Source organism: Takifugu rubripes, chromosome 8 (genome assembly GCF_901000725.2).
Source record: "Takifugu rubripes chromosome 8, fTakRub1.2, whole genome shotgun sequence".
Taxonomy (NCBI): Eukaryota; Metazoa; Chordata; class Actinopteri; order Tetraodontiformes; family Tetraodontidae; genus Takifugu; species Takifugu rubripes.
This window is the reverse complement of record NC_042292.1, coordinates 15496940-15517862: the sequence shown is the minus strand read 5'-3', so window position 1 is coordinate 15517862 and position 20923 is coordinate 15496940. Positions and strand designations below refer to the sequence as shown.

General features: G+C 46.2%; 1 protein-coding gene across 7 annotated transcripts in view; it reads right to left on the bottom strand.

Moving 5' to 3' along the window:
* Positions 1–20923, bottom strand: part of col4a6 (collagen, type IV, alpha 6) — a 58733-nt gene that overhangs the window by 5281 nt on the left and 32529 nt on the right. The window contains exons 4-35 of one of the 7 annotated variants that reach the window (XM_011606634.2): positions 19859–19936; positions 13032–13166; positions 12856–12900; positions 12614–12733; positions 12442–12504; positions 12063–12098; positions 11909–11971; positions 11790–11825; positions 11660–11701; positions 10262–10351; positions 9363–9416; positions 9206–9268; positions 9072–9116; positions 8799–8852; positions 8489–8558; positions 8293–8403; positions 8016–8162; positions 7617–7643; positions 6657–6746; positions 6410–6567; positions 6142–6324; positions 5876–6059; positions 4108–4152; positions 3092–3163; positions 2866–2973; positions 2517–2735; positions 2292–2450; positions 1894–1902; positions 730–900; positions 507–650; positions 304–426; positions 51–232 (exon numbers count right to left, since the gene is read on the bottom strand). In XM_011606634.2, the coding sequence (XP_011604936.2) occupies positions 51–232; positions 304–426; positions 507–650; positions 730–900; positions 1894–1902; positions 2292–2450; positions 2517–2735; positions 2866–2973; positions 3092–3163; positions 4108–4152; positions 5876–6059; positions 6142–6324; positions 6410–6567; positions 6657–6746; positions 7617–7643; positions 8016–8162; positions 8293–8403; positions 8489–8558; positions 8799–8852; positions 9072–9116; positions 9206–9268; positions 9363–9416; positions 10262–10351; positions 11660–11701; positions 11790–11825; positions 11909–11971; positions 12063–12098; positions 12442–12504; positions 12614–12733; positions 12856–12900; positions 13032–13166; positions 19859–19936 (3126 nt within the window). Of the gene's footprint in view, positions 1–50; positions 233–303; positions 427–506; positions 651–729; positions 901–1893; positions 1903–2291; positions 2451–2516; positions 2736–2865; positions 2974–3091; positions 3164–4107; positions 4153–5875; positions 6060–6141; positions 6325–6409; positions 6568–6656; positions 6747–7616; positions 7644–8015; positions 8163–8292; positions 8404–8488; positions 8559–8798; positions 8853–9071; positions 9117–9205; positions 9269–9362; positions 9417–9700; positions 9776–10261; positions 10352–11659; positions 11702–11789; positions 11826–11908; positions 11972–12062; positions 12099–12441; positions 12505–12613; positions 12734–12855; positions 12901–13031; positions 13167–19858; positions 19937–20923 lie in introns of all 7 variants that reach the window. The other 6 variants (XM_029840520.1, XM_029840522.1, XM_029840521.1 and 3 more) reach the window with 6 other exon arrangements.

The window sequence follows — 20923 nt, the reverse complement described above, 5'->3', positions numbered from 1 at the left end:
TGAGTCTTGCTGGATCACTATGCATGTTTCAGTTTGTAGTAGGTTCTTACCCTTAATCCAGATGAGCCAGGGAAGCCCATGATTCCAGCCTCACCCTTTGGTCCTGGGTAACCTGGATTTCCAGGGCGTCCAGGAAACCCAGGCTGTCCAGGTTGCCCCTTGGCCTGTTCTGCAAAACCGGGAAGTCCAGGTACACCCTGACGGCCAGGCAGGCCTGGCAGACCTTTGTCACCTGGAGCCAGACACAGAGAGAGAACGTTCAGTAATGAATTAGTAGTTTTAGAGACAGAGTTGTAGTGTTACCTCTGGGTCCAGGGAAGCCAGGAAGGCCATTGCTTCCAGGGGTTCCAGGTTCTCCTTTCTCAACAAACTCTGCTGGAAATGGAGGAGAAGGCAAACCAGGGGAACCGGGATACCCTCTTTCACCTGCAGAAAAGGTATCACTGAAGTGTTAAGACAATGGGTTTGAGTCAGAAGTTGTTATGGGGTGGTGACTGATGCTCAACCTTTCTGTCCAGGGTATCCTGGACCACCAAGGAGTCCATTTCTTCCAGGGCCTCCAGGTTCTCCCTTCCCTCCTGGGAATCCTGGGGATCCAGGACGGCCTGGCAGACCAGGGAAACCCCTCAGACCCCCAAAGCCGCTCTCCCCTGATGGACACAGTTAAGCAATCAGCTGGTGTTAGAAATAATGTGTCTCTTAATGACAAAAAAAATAGCAACACTCCACCTTTTCGCCCTGGAAATCCTGGGATTCCGTCTCTAGTTCCTGGTCCTGGAGGTCCAGGGGGTCCTGCAGGCCCTGGGCCTCCAGGGAAGCCCGGTAGTCCTGGTGTTCCCTTCATTCCAGCGGGCCCTGGAAAACCTGGATCTCCTCTGTCTCCCTTACTGCCAGGGAAACCTGGCGGCAAACGGATGATGATGGACAAAAAGACAGTGTTAGACTTCAGTCAAAACTGGTGAACTTCACTGCAGTCATAATTGGGAATTGTGGGTAACACAAGCATTTAAAAATACAGACCAACATTCTTTTATGCACACATTCCTATCTAGCTTACAAAAAACTTACCTTCGCTAACCTAAACGTACACACAAGCACCACACACACAATAATGAACCATGTTTTTACGCATGTTCCAATACATTGTTGTACTTCAGGCTGCAATTGCACTTCCAAATGAAGGATGTGAAGGCAGTGACACAAAGCGTGCCTTTAATTTTCTCAAACATACATGATCGATGTATCACTGGAATAAAATTACGAATAAAGTCAAGTGCAATTCCGGACTGAATTAGCATGGCTCACGTTAGCACTACAGTTTAGCATCCTACTTGTTACGGTCCACATTCTTAAAAAGAGAGTCCTTTGGAAACACGCACATGCAGCTAAGCGCACGTCTGCTGACTCGTCTGACACAACACAACACTTGAAACTCTTTTAAGAATGCACCAAATGCCTCTTCTCTCATTTAACAAGCGGCATTGTTAAAATCGCTTGGGCAACCGAACTCTTCAGCCGTGGATAAACTATGGGGGTTAGTGTTTGGACCTGAGCAACAAAAGCAAATATCACAATATTTAAAAAATATAGTGTTCGTTTCGGAGTCGATTCATGTGGATTAATTAACTGAGTCACACGTTTAACACTTCATATTGCTTTATGAAAAATATTGTGAATGTGTTGTTACAATATATTGTGATATTGGAAACTTAGATTAATTTAGGTTGACTTTTTTTTGCTGCACAGATGAAAAAAATTAGAGCAGGCAGATATTCTGAGCACAACTGCAAAAGCATTTAGCCTAATAGCTGGATAACGCAGGGACAGAAGCGCTGGATGAATGGAGGGACGGACGGATGGACGGATGGAGGGAGAGGGAGAGGAGTATCTCACCTGGGCAGCCTAGACAGCGAATGACCCCACATCAAGATAGGGATGGAAGGATGAGAGGATGGATGCAGATAATGATGGTGGAGTATAAGAAGGAGGGAAGAAAGGAGGAAGAAGGGAGAGGTGACAAAAACAGAGACAAAACAGGAGAAGAATACATTCTTTTGGGTGATGCCGAGCTGATGTACACAACGAGAACAAACTGGTGCGTTGGAACTGGAGGATTGTGAGAGAAAGGCAGTGATAGCAGGGAAGAGTGAAACAACACTGGTAAAAGGGAAGTGGCGAAAGAGTAAATAGAAAATACTTTCTTTTTTTTTTTTACAAACACAACTCGAAAAAGAAGTGGACAAATTAAAGATATTGGTCAAAACAAATGAGTCCGGAGTCCTGCTCATCACCTGGTGAACCTGGTAGTCCCCGATTTCCGGGAGCTCCAGGGCGACCTGGTATGCCGCCAGTGGGCTCGCCAGGAGGTCCGGGTGGGCCAGTAATTCCTGGAAAACCATCAATTCCGCGTTCTCCCTTTAAACCAGGAACACCGCTCCGCCCATCCCCACCTGATGAGGGAATAAAATGATCAGAAATGCAACTTTTGAACAATTGTAATAGTTTGTTCTACCCACCGGGTAATCCAGAAGTTCCAGGCGTCCCAGGTAGACCCTTATCTCCAGGGAATCCAGGTGAACCGTCCCTTCCAGGATTTCCAGATGTGGCCCCCAGTACATCTCCAGGCAGGCCCTTGGCTCCAGGAATTCCTGGAAGACCATCCTTCCCACTTGGACCATCGAAACTCTGTCCTGGAATTCCAGGAACTCCAGGATCACCTCTTTGTCCAGGGAAACCTGGGGAGGACAGAGTGCAACAGGATTTCAAGGAGCACAATCATAATAATGAATAACTATAATAAAATATTCAGTCTTCACGGTGATTGTCTCAGGTCTAAAGGTTGAAAATGTATTCCGAATTCCTGACCTTGAGGTCCAGGCTGGCCACCAAAGCCAGGGTCTCCCCTTTCCCCCTTGGTACCGTCCAGCCCGGGACGTCCGGAACCTCCAGGGAAACCTGGCTGACCTTTGGGGCCTAAGACAGACAGACACAGCTTCAAGCACCTGCAGTAAGTTCATGGAAACATTTCATCTGCACAGTTAAAACAGTATTTAATCATCGACCACATAAATCTACAGTGTAGGTTTCATACCGGGCCGTCCGGGTATCCCAGGGATACCAGGGTTTCCGATCTCACCCGGAATGGAGCAGGGCAGTACTTCTCCTGGTTGAGTCACACACAGGTTAGCAAAGACACGTGAACACACGACAGGATCTCCTGAATCTATACATTTGTGGTTCTCGGCCCTCTCTGACGTGAATAAATCCAATATTCCACTCAGCTACGAGTGAAATGGAGGCTTCCGGTCTGGCGTTCTGTTGCACGAGGGCTGCAGATTAATGAGGATTCTCTGTAGAATTCACGCATGAGTGTCTTTGGCAGTCCTGATTGTCTGTTGCCATTCACGCCATTTCTGCTCTGGCGAAGGTTAATCTTTCACTGCGAAGGTATTTTTCCATGGTGTGTTTGCTTTATTACCCCCCCCCCGCCTTCCCAACTCTGCCCACCAACCCCTCCTTGGTTAAAAGCACTTAGCAGAGGCAGGGCAGGAAAACATGCGCCAGATTTCAGCAGCTTTGATTGGAGGAAGAGGAGAGCACGGCTCGCTGCGGGCCGTCCGACGAGCGCTGGTGTTACCCTGAAGTGGTGTTAGACGTTGAATCCTCCCCCCCCCCCCCCCGCCACTGTCAATCATCGACTGGCTCTGCCAGAGTGGAGTCCCTGAGATGCAGGGAGCAGGCGGCTTCCATCAGCATCGCCATGAACAAATGATTGACGGTGAGCTAGCCATGTCAATTTAAAGCGCTACATTCGATTAGAGCTGTGGGTCCGATCCGGATGGGTTTTGGGGTTATATTTAAGCTTGAACAGTAATAAAATGTTCACAAATATTATATATACCTTATATTATATATAAAAAAAACCCCACTGGACACATCAATGTCCTGATTTCTAGATCAAGACTGGAATGAAAATGATGCGTAACTACGACAAGCTTCTGCTTGGACTTGCTGCTCTACCGTGTCTCTGGTCGGATGGGCTGGATGGAGGGGGAAAAAAAAAGCTCCTCCTCGCTCTGACCGGTGGATAAAAAGTTAGTTACCCACCCGTTCCCTGTCCGGCGTCAATAACCCCTCCACAGCTGTTTTCACCTGGACAGATACACATGCACAAGGAAGGTCAGAGAGATTGATAGAGGGGAGGAGGGGGAGAAAGGAAAGAGAGAGGAGTGGGAGAGAGAGACAGACAGAGAGAGCGAGGAGGAGGAGAGAGAGAGAGGGAGAGAGAGGAGAGAGAGGAGAGCTGAGAGAGAGAGAAAGGAGGAGAGAGAGGAGAGAGAGAGGAGAGAGAGAGGAGAGAGAGAGAGAGGAGAGGAGAGGAGAGAGGAGAGAGAGAGGGAGGGAGGAGAGAGGAGAGAGAGAGAGAGAGGAGAGAGATGAGGGGAGAGAGAGAGAGGGAGAGAGAGAGAGGAGAGGGGAGAGAGAGGAGGAGAGGGAGAGAGAGAGAGGAGAGAGAGGGAGAGAGAGAGAGGGAGAGAGAGAGAGGGAGAGAGAAGACAGAGAGAGAGAGAGAGAGAGAGAGACAGAGAGAGAGAGAGAGAGGGAGCATACAAAGCCAGTCAGGGTCATTTGCATGCGCCAATGAAGCAATTAATTTTTTTTCTTTCAAATGGTTATCAGCAATCAAAAAAATTAATTCAAGGCTCATTCAGTTAAGGCAAAAAAAAAAAAGCATCATAAAACGTCTGCTTCAACGTAAAAGTGCATCAAAATCAGTTATTCTGCTCAACGAGAGGAGACAAAGAAAGAGAGGCCGCTGCTTCGGCCCCCTTTTTTTGCCTCTCCACCCCCCTGAGTGAAAATAACCTTGATATTAAGAGCAAAATGAATCAACTGTTCAGCATTTGTGTCACAGAACCAGCGCTCACATTCGCACCGCGGGGGAGGCCAGCTGCTGCATCCGTTAGTATCAGAGAAGAGCAAAAGGTCGTCTAAAGGAGGCGGCAGAGCTGCCTTTGCTAATTGCTTTCACTTTTAAACATGACTTAAACGTGGACTTTGAAATATTCGGCCACATCAAATTCTCGAGTCTGTAATCTCAAACCAGACATCTAAATGATTTTTTTTTTTTAATTTGCAAGAAATTGCCCCTCATATAGGATATAATAAACGAACTAAACTGTTCTACATGGACAAAAGGATGCTGATCTTTTCAACATTATGGGGCCCTTTTTCGCCCTTCATCTTAATTTCTCTGAGACTAAAAGAAGCACAGTTGCGCAATCAGCATTCGCGTTTCATTGTTGCGCAACAATCATTCAACTCAGGAAGCGGTTGATGGATTACAGATTATTGGCTGCAGAGGAAGTGTCCAAGCACATTAATGGAGACCATTAATTGTGTAGTTAACTGCTGCGGCCGAGGCAGGAAGGGCAGGAAGCTGCTTTGGGTAAAAGAAGAATCCAACAAGGGCCACGTTGTCCCATCTGGTCAGGAGAGTTGGGATGAACCTGGACCTGTTTGTCCCCTAAAAATGTCCCCTAATGGTGTAAGATGTTAGGACGATGTTGCTATGGTAACTACCGTATGTCGAGGTTGGTTTTAGGCTCGTTCTGTGGAGGAGAAAATTGCATGGACTCGTATTTGACCACTAGAGGACCTTTGGGTCACACTCAGTTTAAAATAGGACAAAGATACAAAAGTTCACCTTAAATAAACTAATTATTCACTTTTTAAAAAAAAAATGATTACAGAAGGAAACCTGAAGTTTAAGCACTTCTGGGTGCTCGCTGTTATTACCCTACCTTAGTCAAAGACACACACAAACACACACAGACACACAAACACACACAGGCCTGGAACTGGCTTCACTTACCTCTTGGTCCTGGTAAACCGGGCTGACCGGGTAGACCGTATATACCGGGCTCTCCCGGCTCTCCTCGGAAACCGGGTGTTCCAGCGTAGCCGATGCCTGGGTCACCGGGACCACCAGGTACACCCTTAGGTCCAGGGAATCCAGAGAAACCTTTCTCTCCGTACGTGCCGTAGCCAGCATCACCCTGGACGGGAGATGCTCATTTGGAAAACTGCAGATAAAAACTCTCAGATAAAAAGACATTCTGTAAAAACCCTGGTCCTTACTGGGGGTCCGGGGAGTCCTGGGTTTCCAGACTGTCCATCTCTTCCAGGTTTCCCCGTTTCACCCGTTGGGCCTCGAGGTCCCGGATCTCCAAGCTCTCCTTTCACCCTGAAACCTATGTTGGGGTAATACGAAGCTCCCTTCTCCCCCTTTCGTCCAAAATAGCCCCTGTCACCGGCGCGACCCTGCCGGAGGAAAGAACCGGCTTTAAAGAGACTTCCGTTCAACTGGGTGCACCAAGCCTGCCAAATAAATCAAGGCTCTACTTACAGGAGGTCCTTGAATACCATTGAAACCAGGCGATCCTGAGTCCCCAGGCTCACCCTTTTCTCCTGGGTAGCCAGGCCTTCCATTGCTTCCTTGTGGTCCTACCGACCCAGCTAACCCTGAAGTACCTCCGCCGAGGCAGGCGCAGTCCCCAGAATCACCTGAGGGACGGAGCGGACACGGAACGGAATGATGGCTCAGATTAGCCACACGGTGGGTTTGGGGTGAACAGAAACAGAAAGGCGTCTACCTCTGTCTCCTCTATAGCCCGAGTTCCCAGGTGCTCCTCTTGGTCCAGGTGGTCCTGGATTTCCAGGCTGACTTGTGGTGGCACCTGCACCTGGGCAAACGGGTTTGATGAGAGGACGGCAACCCAAAACAGCAGGAACGTTGTGTTTTACGGATTTCACACAGCGTGAGCATGAAGCTGAACTGCGCCGGGTGAGTTACTTTGGGCAACTTCATTGTCCTTTTTTTTTTTTTTAAGACAATCGTTGCTGCTTCAATGTCAACAAGCTTCTGGACCAGCACAGTGCAGCTTGGTATCGCAGTGTGAGATCGAGATTAGTGTTTTCTTTAGCATGTGTTATAAAAGAGTTTAGCTGCTGCTGCAAGATGACAGATGCTTATTTGTGTATGAGCGTTCGCTCATTTAAGTTGCATTCATGGTAAAAAAAAAACAACAAAAAAAACAATTGTACCAAAAACAAAAGAATTCAGTGATTTTACATTGACTTTAGAGCTACACGCAGCATGCAGCCACTAACCGTAGAATTTATCACCTTTGACTCTCAGTGATTAAATATGTACTCAAGACTCAAAAATAAGATTGGATTTTTTATTTTTTTTTGCACACACACACACACACACACACACACACACACACACACACAAAATCCCTTCTTGGAACACTGGCTGCCGAGTTTATGTAAAATCAGTGAATTATCTTGACAGCTGGCGACACCTAGTGGCCATAAACAAGAAAAGCAGCTTGGAGTAGAGAGACGTCCTCCCATCCAAGTCTGAAGCCTGTTACAGCCTTCGCTCCTGTCAGCGATACTTACCACAGCCTCCCTTTATAAACTACAGCGCAAAAGAAAGCGTTGTGGCAGGTAAGCTAGTGCCTGCTGAAGATTGTTGCCTGCCGCTTTAGTTTTTTGATTTCGGCTGGCGACCATACTGCCAGATGGCCGCCTTTATTAATACCTACCTGGGTCTGGAGGGATGACGCAGGGGCCTTCGACAAAGAATTGGAGGACAGTTAAAATAGTCAGCGATGATTTTAAGTTTTTTTTCTAGTTTTTTTTTTTTTAAAGGTGTATTTTATTTTTATTTTTAGTGATAAGCGGGATTTCGCGGCAACGGGAAAAAACCAAAACTTCAGCTGTAGGTCAAGATTGTAAGAGCTGCGTAAAATTATAATCTGTTAAATGTGATGTTTAGTTCTTTTCCCTCAAGGAATCTAGCTCAATCTGTCAAAGAGAAGCGAAAATTCAAAACATGCTCACTTGGCTGTAATGATGTTAAAAATATTGATGGAGTTCAGGTTTTTCCATCCTGTCCTGTTGTGAAGGAGGCTGATTTTTGTTTGTTCAATCTGAGAACTTACTGGATGGGCCAGGAGGTCCAGGAAGGCCAACAGGTCCAGGGAGTCCACGGTTGCCAGGGGCACCTTCAGAGCGATAAATTAATTCGCCCGGATTACCCTTTTCACCCTTTGGACCAGGGGTTCCTGTAAAACCCGTCTGACCAGAACCTGGATATGTGACAGAGGAGATGACTGAGTGGCAGTTAAATGTGAATCCATTACCCTTCTGCTAACTTTTATATACATTACAAACACACAAAGACTTTTTATTTAAACCCTTCATATGAATTGACATTACCTGAACCAAAACCACCAATTCCTGGTTGCCCCGGCGGTCCTTGGAGTCCTGGAAATCCTGGATCACCAGGTATTCCGGCAATACCATTAAATCCTGGATCACCCGGTGGACCTGCAGCCAGTCAGAGTAGAGACATTAACACAGGGACGCTGTTTTGGTTAACTATATTAGTGTTTAAGACTCTGTGTAATTTTACCTTGAACTGTAGTGCCCGCGTTACTGACGTATGCTGGAGGTCCTGGTGGTCCGGGGTCTCCCTGGTCTCCCTAAATATAACAAAAAAATCTTAGTCTAGGAGGCCAATGATAGGCCATGACATTAACCATCATGTATTAACTGACCACCACTTGTATCATCATCTTAAACACAATTCAGATAGAAAACAATGGCTCCCTCTGCTGGCAATCGGGTGAATTGCAACGTAATTGCAATAGACATACTAGTAATAAGAAAAACTTTAATAGCCTTAACATAACACGGTGGCAGTAGAAACGTTGCCACCTTACCTTTCTTCCGGTGTATCCTGGTGGGCCGGGAAAACCTGGATTACCTCTAAATCCCTACGGCATGAACAAAATATGTTACTGCACAGACAGACATTTACTCTGCAGGAAAAAAAAAACATATTTGAGAGGGCTAGCTGCATTCTGTCAAGTAAGATTATGATAGTGACTATAAAAGGAAGAAAGGGATAAATGTACTTCATTATTAAGGTATCAAATTCTGGATTTGTAGTGGGTTTCAGGTGTGTTTTGTCCTCTAATATTTCCAGATCTTACCTGCTGTCCGAGAGTGCCAGGAGGCCCGTTGAATCCAGGAGCACCCTGTTATTTGGGGGTATTAAATCCAACATCAACCACAAGGGAATATTAGAGAAATCATCAGTAGGGAGTGATTTCTCAAGTTTACTCACTCTTGCCCCGTGGTATCCAGGAATGCCTTTCTCTCCGTATTCACCACGGTAGCCAAAAGGTCCCTATCGAGAGTGAACGGGGGTGGGGGTGGGGGGGTGAGCTGATGAACTGATACAAAGCTACTTGTTCGGTCTTGTTAAAGAAGGAAAAACCTACAGGTCGGCCGGGAAGGCCAGGGAATCCTCTGAGTCCCTTCGGTCCTGGTTGACCCTTTCCAGAAAAGAAATGAAATTAAGCACAGACAATTGAACAACCCCCCAAAAATGCTAATGTCTTTCCATGTAGTACCTGGAGTTCTGGTTTGGCCACTGAAGGTCAAATACAGATCTCTTAAAAAAACACCTGCTGAGTTGCTGTTGAAGACTTTAACGAGGGGGGAACAATGTTTGAAACCGTTTCAGGAAGGAGTGATGGGGCTGAGCGAGTAGGGGGGGGGGGGGGTGGCTGGCTGGCTACTGATGGGGTTCCTTGGTTTTGACACTGCAACGACAAACCTGCGTTCCTTTGGGAAAACCCGAAAACTCCACCACGCCATTGACCATCGACTGGCCGGGGTCACCCACTTCGCCCTGGACGGCGTAACCAAGGGAGACACAGCTGTTCAAAGTGGTCACGGTGATGACGGGGAGAACAAGGAGGCGAATAAAAACAGCCAGGAAGACGCGGGAGGAGGGGGGTGGGGGGGGGGGGGGGGGGGTGCGCACATTGAGGCCTGCGCGCTGTTGTGCACAGCCTGAGGAGAGGAGCGAGGGAGAGGAGGCTGGTCTTAAGCATGAATGAGGGAGGGAATCGGAATGGGAGCATTCTGAGCACCTGATCGGAGCTCGACCAGGTGACTTTGGGACCAACCTCTTCTCCTCCCTCCTATGTTTCCTCCAGAGCTGCGAGATCTGCTGCAATCACTGCTCCTCTTCCTCGTTACAATGGGCACCATTGTTCATCGATAAACCCCGTCACATTCGACTCTCTTTGAACCTGTGTGTGTGTGTGTGTGTGTGTGTGTGTGAAGTCAAGGTGCTACATCTTTCGTTCCTATCCTTCCCTTGCTGTGTTACCTTATCTCCTTTGTGGATAGTGAGAATTTTTTCACTTCTTAGTGACCCATCGCCTGGAGTACCACTGGGTCCAGGAAGACCCACGTCGCCCTGGATTCCAGAATACACATAGCATACCATTAGCGGCTAGAAGTGTTTGTTTGGGAGGGGGATGAAGGTGAAATCAAAGGAGAAGAGAAAATAGAGCAAAAAAAAAAGACCAGAACTGACTTGAACGGCATCAACTGCACTAGAGCTGCGTTACTTTCCCCCCAGTTGAATAAAGTTTCTGATCTCTAAGATTCTGATCTCCACAATGAGCCCAGGAAGTGGTTTTAGATTCATAATAAGACACTGACCCTGGTGGCAATGAGTGTTATTGCACCCCAACGCACCAATACAGATGTTGAATATTGCTTTAACATCCCATAATATTGCTTTAACATCCCGTCAGTATTAGTTATGAACTGTTACATTAAGTTGAAGTAAAGTCTAAAAATCTGTGGATTAAAAAACCTTTCATGTAAACCCTTACAACAAACAGGAAGTGATGTTGATCGTGATAAGGATGGATGATTCACAGACATTTAAACAAACTGAGGATGTGTAACCTCCTTTCCCAAAAATCTAGACTCAACAGTGAATCTATCTCTTTCCACGTTCAGTCCAGCCTTGACTCTTTGGTCTCAGTGGTTGTTTTCATGCATTGTGGGAACAGTGTGACTTGTTAGTACTCTTCCAATGTGATGGGTGAGCAGATGGAGGCGGTGACGTGTCCCAGAGTGCACCAGCAGCAGATGCCCACGGTGTGAGGGGAGGAAAACGGAGCGTAACGTTGGAAAAGGAGCAAGTGATTCCAGCACCCGGTTACAACCCACAGGTCGTCCTCCGGAGCGACAGCTCGGGATTCTAAGCTGAACTTTCTGGTGGTTATCAGACCCAAAAGAGGATACTACACGAATAAATCTCTCTTTTTTAGGAGATTTTAGGAGGAAATCTCCGAGCTGTCACTCAACATTGAGGGGAAAAACAAGTATGTGCTGCCACCGGGTAAATCACAAACAAGTCCCTTTTTTTTTTTTAGATTTTAAGGTTGATTTAACCAAAACAGAATGTCAGGCCTGAGGGATGCTTGCTTGTGTTCCACCAGGTGGTCCTTTTTTATCATACAGAGAAGAGACGTAACAACAGGCATGTCAATCAAACAGCGGGCGGAGGGTGGAGGGGAGGAAGGATGGAGGACGGATGTTGGACGGGCACAGTTGCAGGTTGTTAAGCCACCGACAGACAGATCTTTACATGCGCATCATGTCAAAAAACGTGCAGACGAACTCATTCGCCAGAGAAAGGAGCGACGTGGGAGGGTGAAGGGTGACAGACAGATGCCGCTGCTTTAGCTCTGCAGCAAACCAAGCGTACCTTGTCTCCTTTCTCTCCTTGATACCCGTCGCTACGGCTGCCCTGAAGACACAAAAACACATTTGACGGACCTTTAAACTGCAAAACTCTGCCGTCATGTCAATATTATAACAGTTGTTAAGTTACACACCTTTTGTCCCTGGGGACCAGGGGGGCCAGGTGCGCCCTGAAGACGGACGGAGAGGTTTGAAATCACGTTAAGACAAAGAGAATCTTTTTTGCCAGAAATGACAGTGATATATTACATACAGAAAATCCCTCAGGGCCTCGGGGACCTGCAAACCCAGGTGGACCGTCAGGGCCTCGGATACCCTGCAGAAACCAATGGCACGTCTCATTAATTTAAACCTTTAACAAAAAGCAAACTGATTCTGTTGTTGCAGAAGAAGAGTGAAGGTCTTACAGGCTGCCCGTCTTGTCCTCGCGCACCCGGTAAACCCTGCGGGACAAAGACACAGTGGGACTTTTGATTAAAATAAAAAGGCACACAAGCGTCATTTTATAGATTAGCGTTCAAGCTACTGCAGCGCCACCTGCTGTACAGAACCGGTAATGCTGAAGTTACATTGATTTGCAATGGCAGTTCACAAAAATGTGATATAATATTTGCTGTCTTAATCTTGTCTACATCTGGGTTTATTTCACGAAATCTGTCATAAAATCAACAAAACAGGAAGCCCCTGTCTGCTGTAAAACAACATATTTCTTTTAGATGTGACGTATATTGAAAAAGCCAACTTATAGACACGCGGACGTAGCAAATGTTGCTGAGGAAATCTTACTGTGATGCTGCCATCTGAGACGGTGATAGGTTCACCTTTCTGACCCTTTATCCCACGAGGCCCCTAATGGAGGAAATGGTGACAATAATGTCCCTTCAGTCCATTGCATACAGTCACAGTCAACCTGTCAAATACATAAAATAAAACAAATCGAATAAAGGTTTGTCCTCACAGCAGGCCCGGGATATCCAGGTCCACCTGTCCCATAACCTGGGTCTCCAGGCTCTCCTCTTGTCCCGTTACAGCCATCTACACCTGGTGGTCCCCTGCCACCCTCCAGACCAGGGTGACCCTATGAAAAATCAACGGAGGAAGAAATGCAAAGGATGCACTAAATTCCATAACATCCTCCTGGAAATATCCAGAATTCAGGTAGAATTTAAGATAAAATATTGTCTTTATTTTTTTACTTACAGGCACGCCATCATTTCCTTGAAACCCAGGGACACCCATAGGACCCTAAAGATGAAAATAATCCATACTGTTAATTTACCATTCGATAAATAGCACTCCCCCGGTGTTAGAAATATGGTACTACTTGGTTATTGGCGTCACATGGCCAAAAAAAAAATAAAGTCTATAAAACGCACCTTGTCTCCTTTCGGACCAGATGGTCCTCTTAATCCAGAGTGGCCCTTTTCTCCTTTAGGTCCAGGATGCCCTGGGTTCCCAGATGGCCCTTCTCCTCCCCTTGTACCACCTTCACCAAGAAGTCCTGGACGACCCTACAAAAGAACATAAAAAACAGACATGCTCATATTTTGTAAAGGTTGTCCTGGCATGGAAGTAGTTCATAGGCTGAAAATAAAATCAATACTTTTATGATGAGATCATCTAGTATTTTAAACCACCATACAACTTTTAGTACTGTTAAATTAATCCTAAAAGTCCAGTTTGTTTCAAACACCAACTTGGTGTTTTGTCCAGAGAAATCACTCAAAACAAAAAGATTATTTTTTTCCTGTTTGCAAAGAGTTTATCCGGTTGTGAGGCGCATGCTGCTTTACCGATTCTCACCACAGGATGACAGCAGAACACAATATTAAAATATTGCTCATAAATGACAATGATTTGAATATTTATTTCAACAGTATAACACGGGAGAGAATGAGGATGCAGATGAAGGCAGGAAAAGTAGGAGATGTGCAGATGTTCAGCTCAAAGGGAAATATATCATTCAAGTCGACCTATAAACAGATTAACAGCTTACAAGAAAACGCATAAAAACAACAACATATGATTATGTTAACAAGGTAAATAAACAAGTGCTGTTTTATATTTACAAGGTATTTATAGTGACATGTGCACACACCATGTGCACATGCACAGAGGCCCAACAGGCCCCGTCATTGTGCACCAGGTAAAGGATCACATACTCCTCTATGAGTTCCATGCACACGCATACACACAACCAAAATCTGGACCACAGAAACTCCCACTAAAAGTGTATTTCACAAAAGTGAGACAGAAATATGATGTGCTCGTAAATTGACATGCAGAACATTTGCCCTTAATAGCTAATGAGGAGTGCTCCTTCTCTTAGTTGCTCCTCTTTGATACGACGTCATACAAATGATAAATCATACTGGATTAGCCTCGACCACAGTGTGTATGTGCGTGCACACGTGCCCGTGTGTGTCACATGACCTGAGGGCATGCAGGTAATAGTAATGACAGGGCTGTGGTAGCTGAGGGCGGACCTACTGGAGCTGTCTGGCTCACACTGGCAGTCACACCTGGTTTCACCTGGGGAAAATATGCACGGCTCCACTTTCTCTCACACTAGTCCGTCTCTGTCTCATCACCCTTTCTGAAAAGCCTGCTATTTTCCCGTTTAACTGCCCCCCAACATGTCTTCTATTTGATTCTGTATGTAGCAGTACACATACTTCCAGAGGGCCGGAGGGGGTCCGTGCACACACTTCGTCAGCCTGCCATGATGCGAATGGTGAAGGTTGAAGTGTGAGTCGAGGTAAACTTAGCGGAGCGAGCGCTGAATGCTTTTTGGACTTACCAGCCTCTAATCTGCAAAACTGCCAACCTTAAACCAGCTTTGCATCAACACAGCGAGGATAATTCGCCGCAGCGAGTCTCGGCTCAGGGGTACTCTCGACGTGTTCATGCTAACGGGGCACAAAGGTACCGTCAAGCCCTGCGAGTACTTCAGGCCGGAAGTGACGCCAGGTACTGAAGGTTGGGCTGCCTGGTGGCTCGTGAGGGAGGGGATGCAAATGCTCGGGAGTTTGGATTCAAGTAAAACGATCAGAAGCGGCCAATAAGCCAACTCTTGCCAATTGGCGTCCCGCTCTGTTTTCATGCCAGTCCGACGGGTCTCCGCCCATCTCTTCCAGACCTTCCATCCACATCACCTTCCAGCAGACTGGTCAGTTTGTAGGCCCAAATCCCCTCCAGTACAAAGGGCACAATGGAGCCTATTCTGGGTCACTAAGCTCTCTGGACTTATTGCTCCCATCGGGCCTACCTCATTTCCTGATAGAGGAGAGTGCTTGGACAGACAGATTCTAGTGGCCAAGCATGTGAAAAACCGGTGTGTGTGTGTGTGTGTGTGTGCGCCGTCGGCCAGCACACGGGAGTACAAACACGGACACACACACCCTCAGGCCCTGTGGGGGTTTATCAGGGGGCATTGTTTCCAGCATCAAGGGTGCTGGGGGAAGATTTTAGCTGTCACACCACATGCTCACTGGAGGACTTTGATGTGACCTACACAGAGGGGGCTGGGATGGAAACACTGGCTCTATGGATCTACATTTAATTACTCTGTGTGTGTGTCTCTGTGTGTGCGTGTGTGTGTATCATGACATTATTGTATCTTTATTTCTCTTGGTCCATCCAAGAGACATGGTATAAGACGAACAAGCTCCAGTATCTACATTGTTCTCTGCAGTTTTATTCTCCTTTTTTAGGTTTTGTCTTATATATTTTTTTGCCACCATGACCATTCTGACTTTTTTGGGAGATTGTAAACAGAAAAGCCTGAAGTTCTAATTATACTCTGAAAAAAAAATCTGTTCAAGTTTCTGCCTTTTCTAAATAAAAAAAATAAAAATACCCCCCAAAACAGAAACCAGTTCCGACTTCGGTGTGGTGTTTTCTGAAAAGGAGCAAAGGACGATATCAGTGGGTAAAATGTGAGCCTGTTTTCTCATCGCAGCAACATTCTTTCCTAGTTTCCCAAATCTTTTGTTTTCACTGCCTTTGTGCTCCCTCAGACGGATTCCCACCCGTCCTCTGCGCCTCATCTGCTCGCGCCATGGCCGCCATTAAGCAAACAACCTGTTCTCTGTTTTCCTCCAGGTGCTTTCCCCTTCAGTAAAAGCCCCATTAATGGGGAGTGGGTCCCGCTGTCCCACGGTGATGATGTCATAAAGTCGTGCTGTTTGGTCAGCTGTCAGACAGGAAGTTAGCTGGGAGAGTGCTGCAGTTTGTTGTCTTTTAATCAGGTTTTTTAATCACTTCCCAGGTGATCCTGGTCCGGATCAGCCCTAAATATACGTTTTTCCTTTACTTTAGCTAAACAGTGCAATTGAGGCTGAAACAACAACAACAAAAAACTAGCCTCAGGTGACGACAAGCACCAAGCACTAACAGCACATGTAATTGGTACGTAAGACTCGTTTAAGACCTTTAAAGAGCAATGAACAGATGTGACAGCCGAGTCCGCGCAGACGACAATCACACCGACCCATTTATTTTAATGTAGCTACGTTTTTAGCGTGAAAGCTAAATCGTGGTTTTGTAAAGCAAACTGTGCAGTCACTGGTCGTGTTTAAGATTGCCCGGTTGCCGGGAGCATTTTCAGTAGAAATAAAGCGTGGGTGTTTTGGAACCAACTGGGTTCCGCATCAGCGTCGGTATCAGCTACGACTAAACAAAGCCAGATGCCAGATACAAGCAAAAACAACATGTTTCACGGAAAAATGCGGCGAGCCCGATGGGCGGCGGAGACCTGGGCGAAGTCGAGCTCCGTCCAGCTGTGTTTGGTTAGCTAGGGATTTGGATTCCTCTCGCACTCGTCCGTGCTGGGCAAATGTGCACAGATTTAGCATCTTCACATATTGTGTCTTGACGCTCTATTTTGTCTGAAATTGAGTGTCAAGACACAATTTCTGAAGATGCTAAACTTTTCGATCCATCGCAAGTTTTTTTTACTTATTTGAGTATTCCAAACGTGCTTATTAAAATTCTCCCTCTGGTTCTCAAAGTGCAGCACATTTACAGGTTACACCTGTTTAACTGCTGAGTTTGTGATTATAAGGGAGAAAGAAAAGGATATTTACAACAGATTTGTGTGGGGGAATGTCATAAATGAGTTTACAGTCATCCTGGCATCAAATAAGCAGAACCTATAAAATCATTAATAAGCAGTTCTGCACATTTCTCTATGTCTGTTTGTATATGTGTGTGTTTCAATCATTAGATCGAGATCAGATTAGTGTGCTCAGAGATTTTTGACTTATTTCTATACTCTTCTCACAGTCCTTGTTTTCTTTTATGTTAATCAAATTGGAAATAAAAGAAAGGTAAACAGACTTTAAGACATAATGCATCATGCCCAGTGCGCAAGCAGATTTTTTTTAAAATGACAGAAACCCGCCACCAGAGGGCAGTAGCGTGTACCAGAAAATTAAGAACGATGCAGCAGTTGCAGTAGTACACGAAAGGATATAAGACACACTCAAAAAAGAACAAAGAGAGCATCTCTAACACACAGACACACACCCTGAACCCTGGTCCTCTTATTAAGTCAACAAGCACAGAGTTGAGTCTATAAAGGTCAGAGTTCACAGACAACACAAAGACCAGAATAGACCAGAGGGTCAGGGGATGGCAGACGTATGTGTGTGTTCAAATATAACCTGCATCCATGCATCATTTCAGACTTCTTCTTTGAGGCATTTTAGATTTTAGGGCTGATTTTAGGGCTACTGTTCTACGAAGAAACCCAAACAAAGGACACCACCATATTAAGACTCCTGCTCAGACAGGAGGGACAGCCTGTAGATTAAATGCCATGCAGGGGCCCAGGATGTGGGTGATAAGAATGTTCTGGCCTTCCATCTGGTGCGCACATCACCCTACATACGTGGCAAACGAAGCACGCAGAAGTAGCCATACGTGTAAACCCTAAAACACACAGGCGAGCGCCCACTCAGCAAAACCTAGCCGGGCTTGAAAACACAACACATTAGAGGATGCATTGGGTGAGAGAGGGAGGAGAGGGAGAGAGAGCTGGCAAAGTTATACCTCCCGCTTGTGTAAATGTCACGCTGTTGCGGATGGAGCTTATCTGAGCAACCTGAGTGTGTCTGTCTGTACTCCTCAATCTGATCATCTGATGAGATGCTGCCACATTTTTTAAAATATTTGCTCCACATAGATTTTCGGTTGTGAACAGACCCAGATGGCACTTGCTTCTGGAATCCATCTGGTCCCATATATTCCTGCCTGTCTTTTGACAACTACCTGCCTCCAATTTGCTTTCAGACTCTTGCTCCTCTGACTCAACTTTTGGAGTCTGCATGACCTGCTGAAACCTGTATTCCGTGCTAGCTGATCATCGCCTGGTCATTTGGTGCTGAATAATAGGATAATATTAGGATTATTGCTAATTCTTACTCATGTTCTTGTTGTGTTTCTTCCTGCTTTGACTTTTGGGAGGCTTTCTGCAACCGAAATGCCGCCACTGACGTCAGCAGACGCGCCGGCCAGGCGAGAGCTGCTGGTCTTCAAACCGTCACCCACTGGCAGCTCAAACTGGGAAGGCCTGATTTACACAGATGGGGCTCTGGCAAAATTCAATAAAGTACATACTTCCTGACCTCTTGCAACTTGAAAAGCTCTTCCACATGTTGACCTAACCACTGTTTGCACACGCACAAACCATCCTGTCATCCCTAACGTTGCCCTTTGACCTGCAGGGGTTTACTGGGTGGGAGCGGATGTTATTGGACCTAATGGATCCAGTGTGAGACAAAAATGAAGCCGGGAAAGTAAAACATGTTAATAAGAGCTCCTAAACACAGCGTCTCAGGATTTAAAGCCTAAGCCACACTGAGAGCCCGTGGCTGTTGATAATGAAAACCAACACGCGCCATCTTTCCTGCGTTTCCCCTGGGACGGGACCTAACATCCAGCAGGGAGCGGAGTCTTTCCAAGGCATTGACGGGGGAGTTCAGAGGGACACCATCAATCTGCTGCTAATAAAAGCTCAGTTTATCCGCGTTTGAGACACAAAATTGACAAGAGGCGTGTTTGTTCCACCCATTATTACCGGATGTTTGTTGTCACACTACATTTATTGGGAGGAAATATTTCAGATCATTCTGTTAAGTCTTGACATGTCAGCGCAGCCGTCTGTCTCGAGAAGTAATGACGACGCTCCAATGTTGCGCCTTCCACAGTCAGGCAAGCCTGAGACATGTATCAAATAAAGATCAAATGTATTCCAGTGTATTAAGGCCAATTAGGGCTATGTGTGAAAAACCTTTTTATCAATATGATTCTCTGTTCCTCCTCTTCCCACACTTAACAGCTGGGATATGGACCTCACCAACGTCTATGTGCAAAAGTAAAACTGAAAGAGACACTAAATGGGCACCTTAGTGCTGAAACATCTGCCCATAGTAACAGCTAAAGATAGTAATGCAGCCACAGCTGTGTCATTTAAACCTAACAGGGGGCTTTCAACAGGGGTCTGTATATTACCTGAGCTATATTATTTACCTACAGGCTCGCTCACCCAATAGCGTGTTATTTAGCTCGCCTGGCATACAGTAGGCAGGCCGTAAGTGCAGCCTTCTGAGTCAGACAGTAATTGCTGTTTGGCTAAAGGCTGAAGAGATCGAGCTGCGGCGTGTAGCTTGCCGTCAGTCTGGTTGTAGTTGAAGTGGTACATACACGTCAGGTTTGCCTTTATTTGTCAAACGAATTGCTTTTATTATCGTGGCTTTATCGCAGCAGAAAACCAAAAAAGCAGGCAGCCGTGACCAGGATTTGGGGTCTAAATGCTGTGATATCAGAATGGGTTTCCCACAAGGGAAGGGCAGCGAGCCCTCGACACCTTCAGTGTCATATTACCGGTACAGTAAAGATCGACCCTACAGCCATCACCTGTGACCTGATGCCGCTGAGGCATTTATGGGTGCTTTTTAATGTGCAGGAATGTGCATGGAAAAAGCAGGAATATAGAAAAGACAAGCCATAAATCAGACGGCGGACAGGTGGAAGGCGTTGGTATATGTTCTCTTATCTTAATAAATGGACCCTACTATTGGCCTCTAGTAAGCCCACATTGTTGCTACTCGATTGCTAAATAACAATTCGATCTCAACATGTGTCGCGTTGCAGACTCCGCCGAAGAGGAGCGCTCTGCGCCGCGGCAACAGCAACCCACCCTGCTGCCTTTCTCTGGGTTGCACCGGCATCCGCCGCTGCAGTCCAATCCCGCACATGGCTCGTCAATATTGGCACCCTGGAGAAAGAAAAGGCAGAAAAGATGGGGGGGTTATTAAAATGTTTTGAAACTGCATTGATGGATTGCTGATTGAAGATCAGACATTTTGACGTTCCTCTCACAGGAAAATTCCTCTCGGATAAGCTGAAGACTCTTAAACGGCAGAGCCCGAGGTCGTGCAGAAACACAGGGAGCCTTTGTTTAAATGCTACCATCAATTAAACAAAAGCCTACAATCAGACAAAGAGAATCAGGCGGGCTTTCTATACATTGTACATCACTCAAAAGTGGAATCAGGGAATTGACAGATTTATAGCTAATGAAAAGGAAAGAATTTAATTTTAAAAACATTTTTTAAAAGTGCAGCTGTGAATGTGAAAGTCAACACGCGCACTCTTGTTTTACAGCATCTTTCATTATTAAGGATCCGCTTATTGATGCTAATGAAATTTAGCATGTCCAACAGTGGAAGAGTAGAGCGGCCTAGTAGCACAAGGGGCTGTATTTAAAACAACGACAATACCATTTTGCAGTCATGTGACTCATGTTACGACATTAAAAACACAGCACAGATTAACCTTTTGTGTCGTTCCCAACATCACGCAGCGATTATTGGCAGCAATGAGATTTTTCTTTAAGCTGACATTTGAGTGGCATAAGCTTATATGCATGGGGCTCTGATGGTGGAGGTAGTGGACTACCTGGCGGGAGCTACCCTCTGCATATATGAGTGTATAAGTGTGAGATGGGCATTTAATTATCATCTCCTTGTGCACATAAACAACGTCTCGACGGAGTCAGAATCAAAGGTCATCGCGTGCATTTCAGCACGGCGGAAAAGGTGCTGGAGCTGAGGCGCGGTGGAGTCGGAGACATGCGGGACAAAAGAGCGCTGACTGGCGGTGGGATGGTTGTTCGGGGATTGGATGGGGGGATGACGGGGTATTTTCCTTCATGTGACTGCCACCGCCCGTGATCCTTCATATCCACAATAATCAGGGTCAA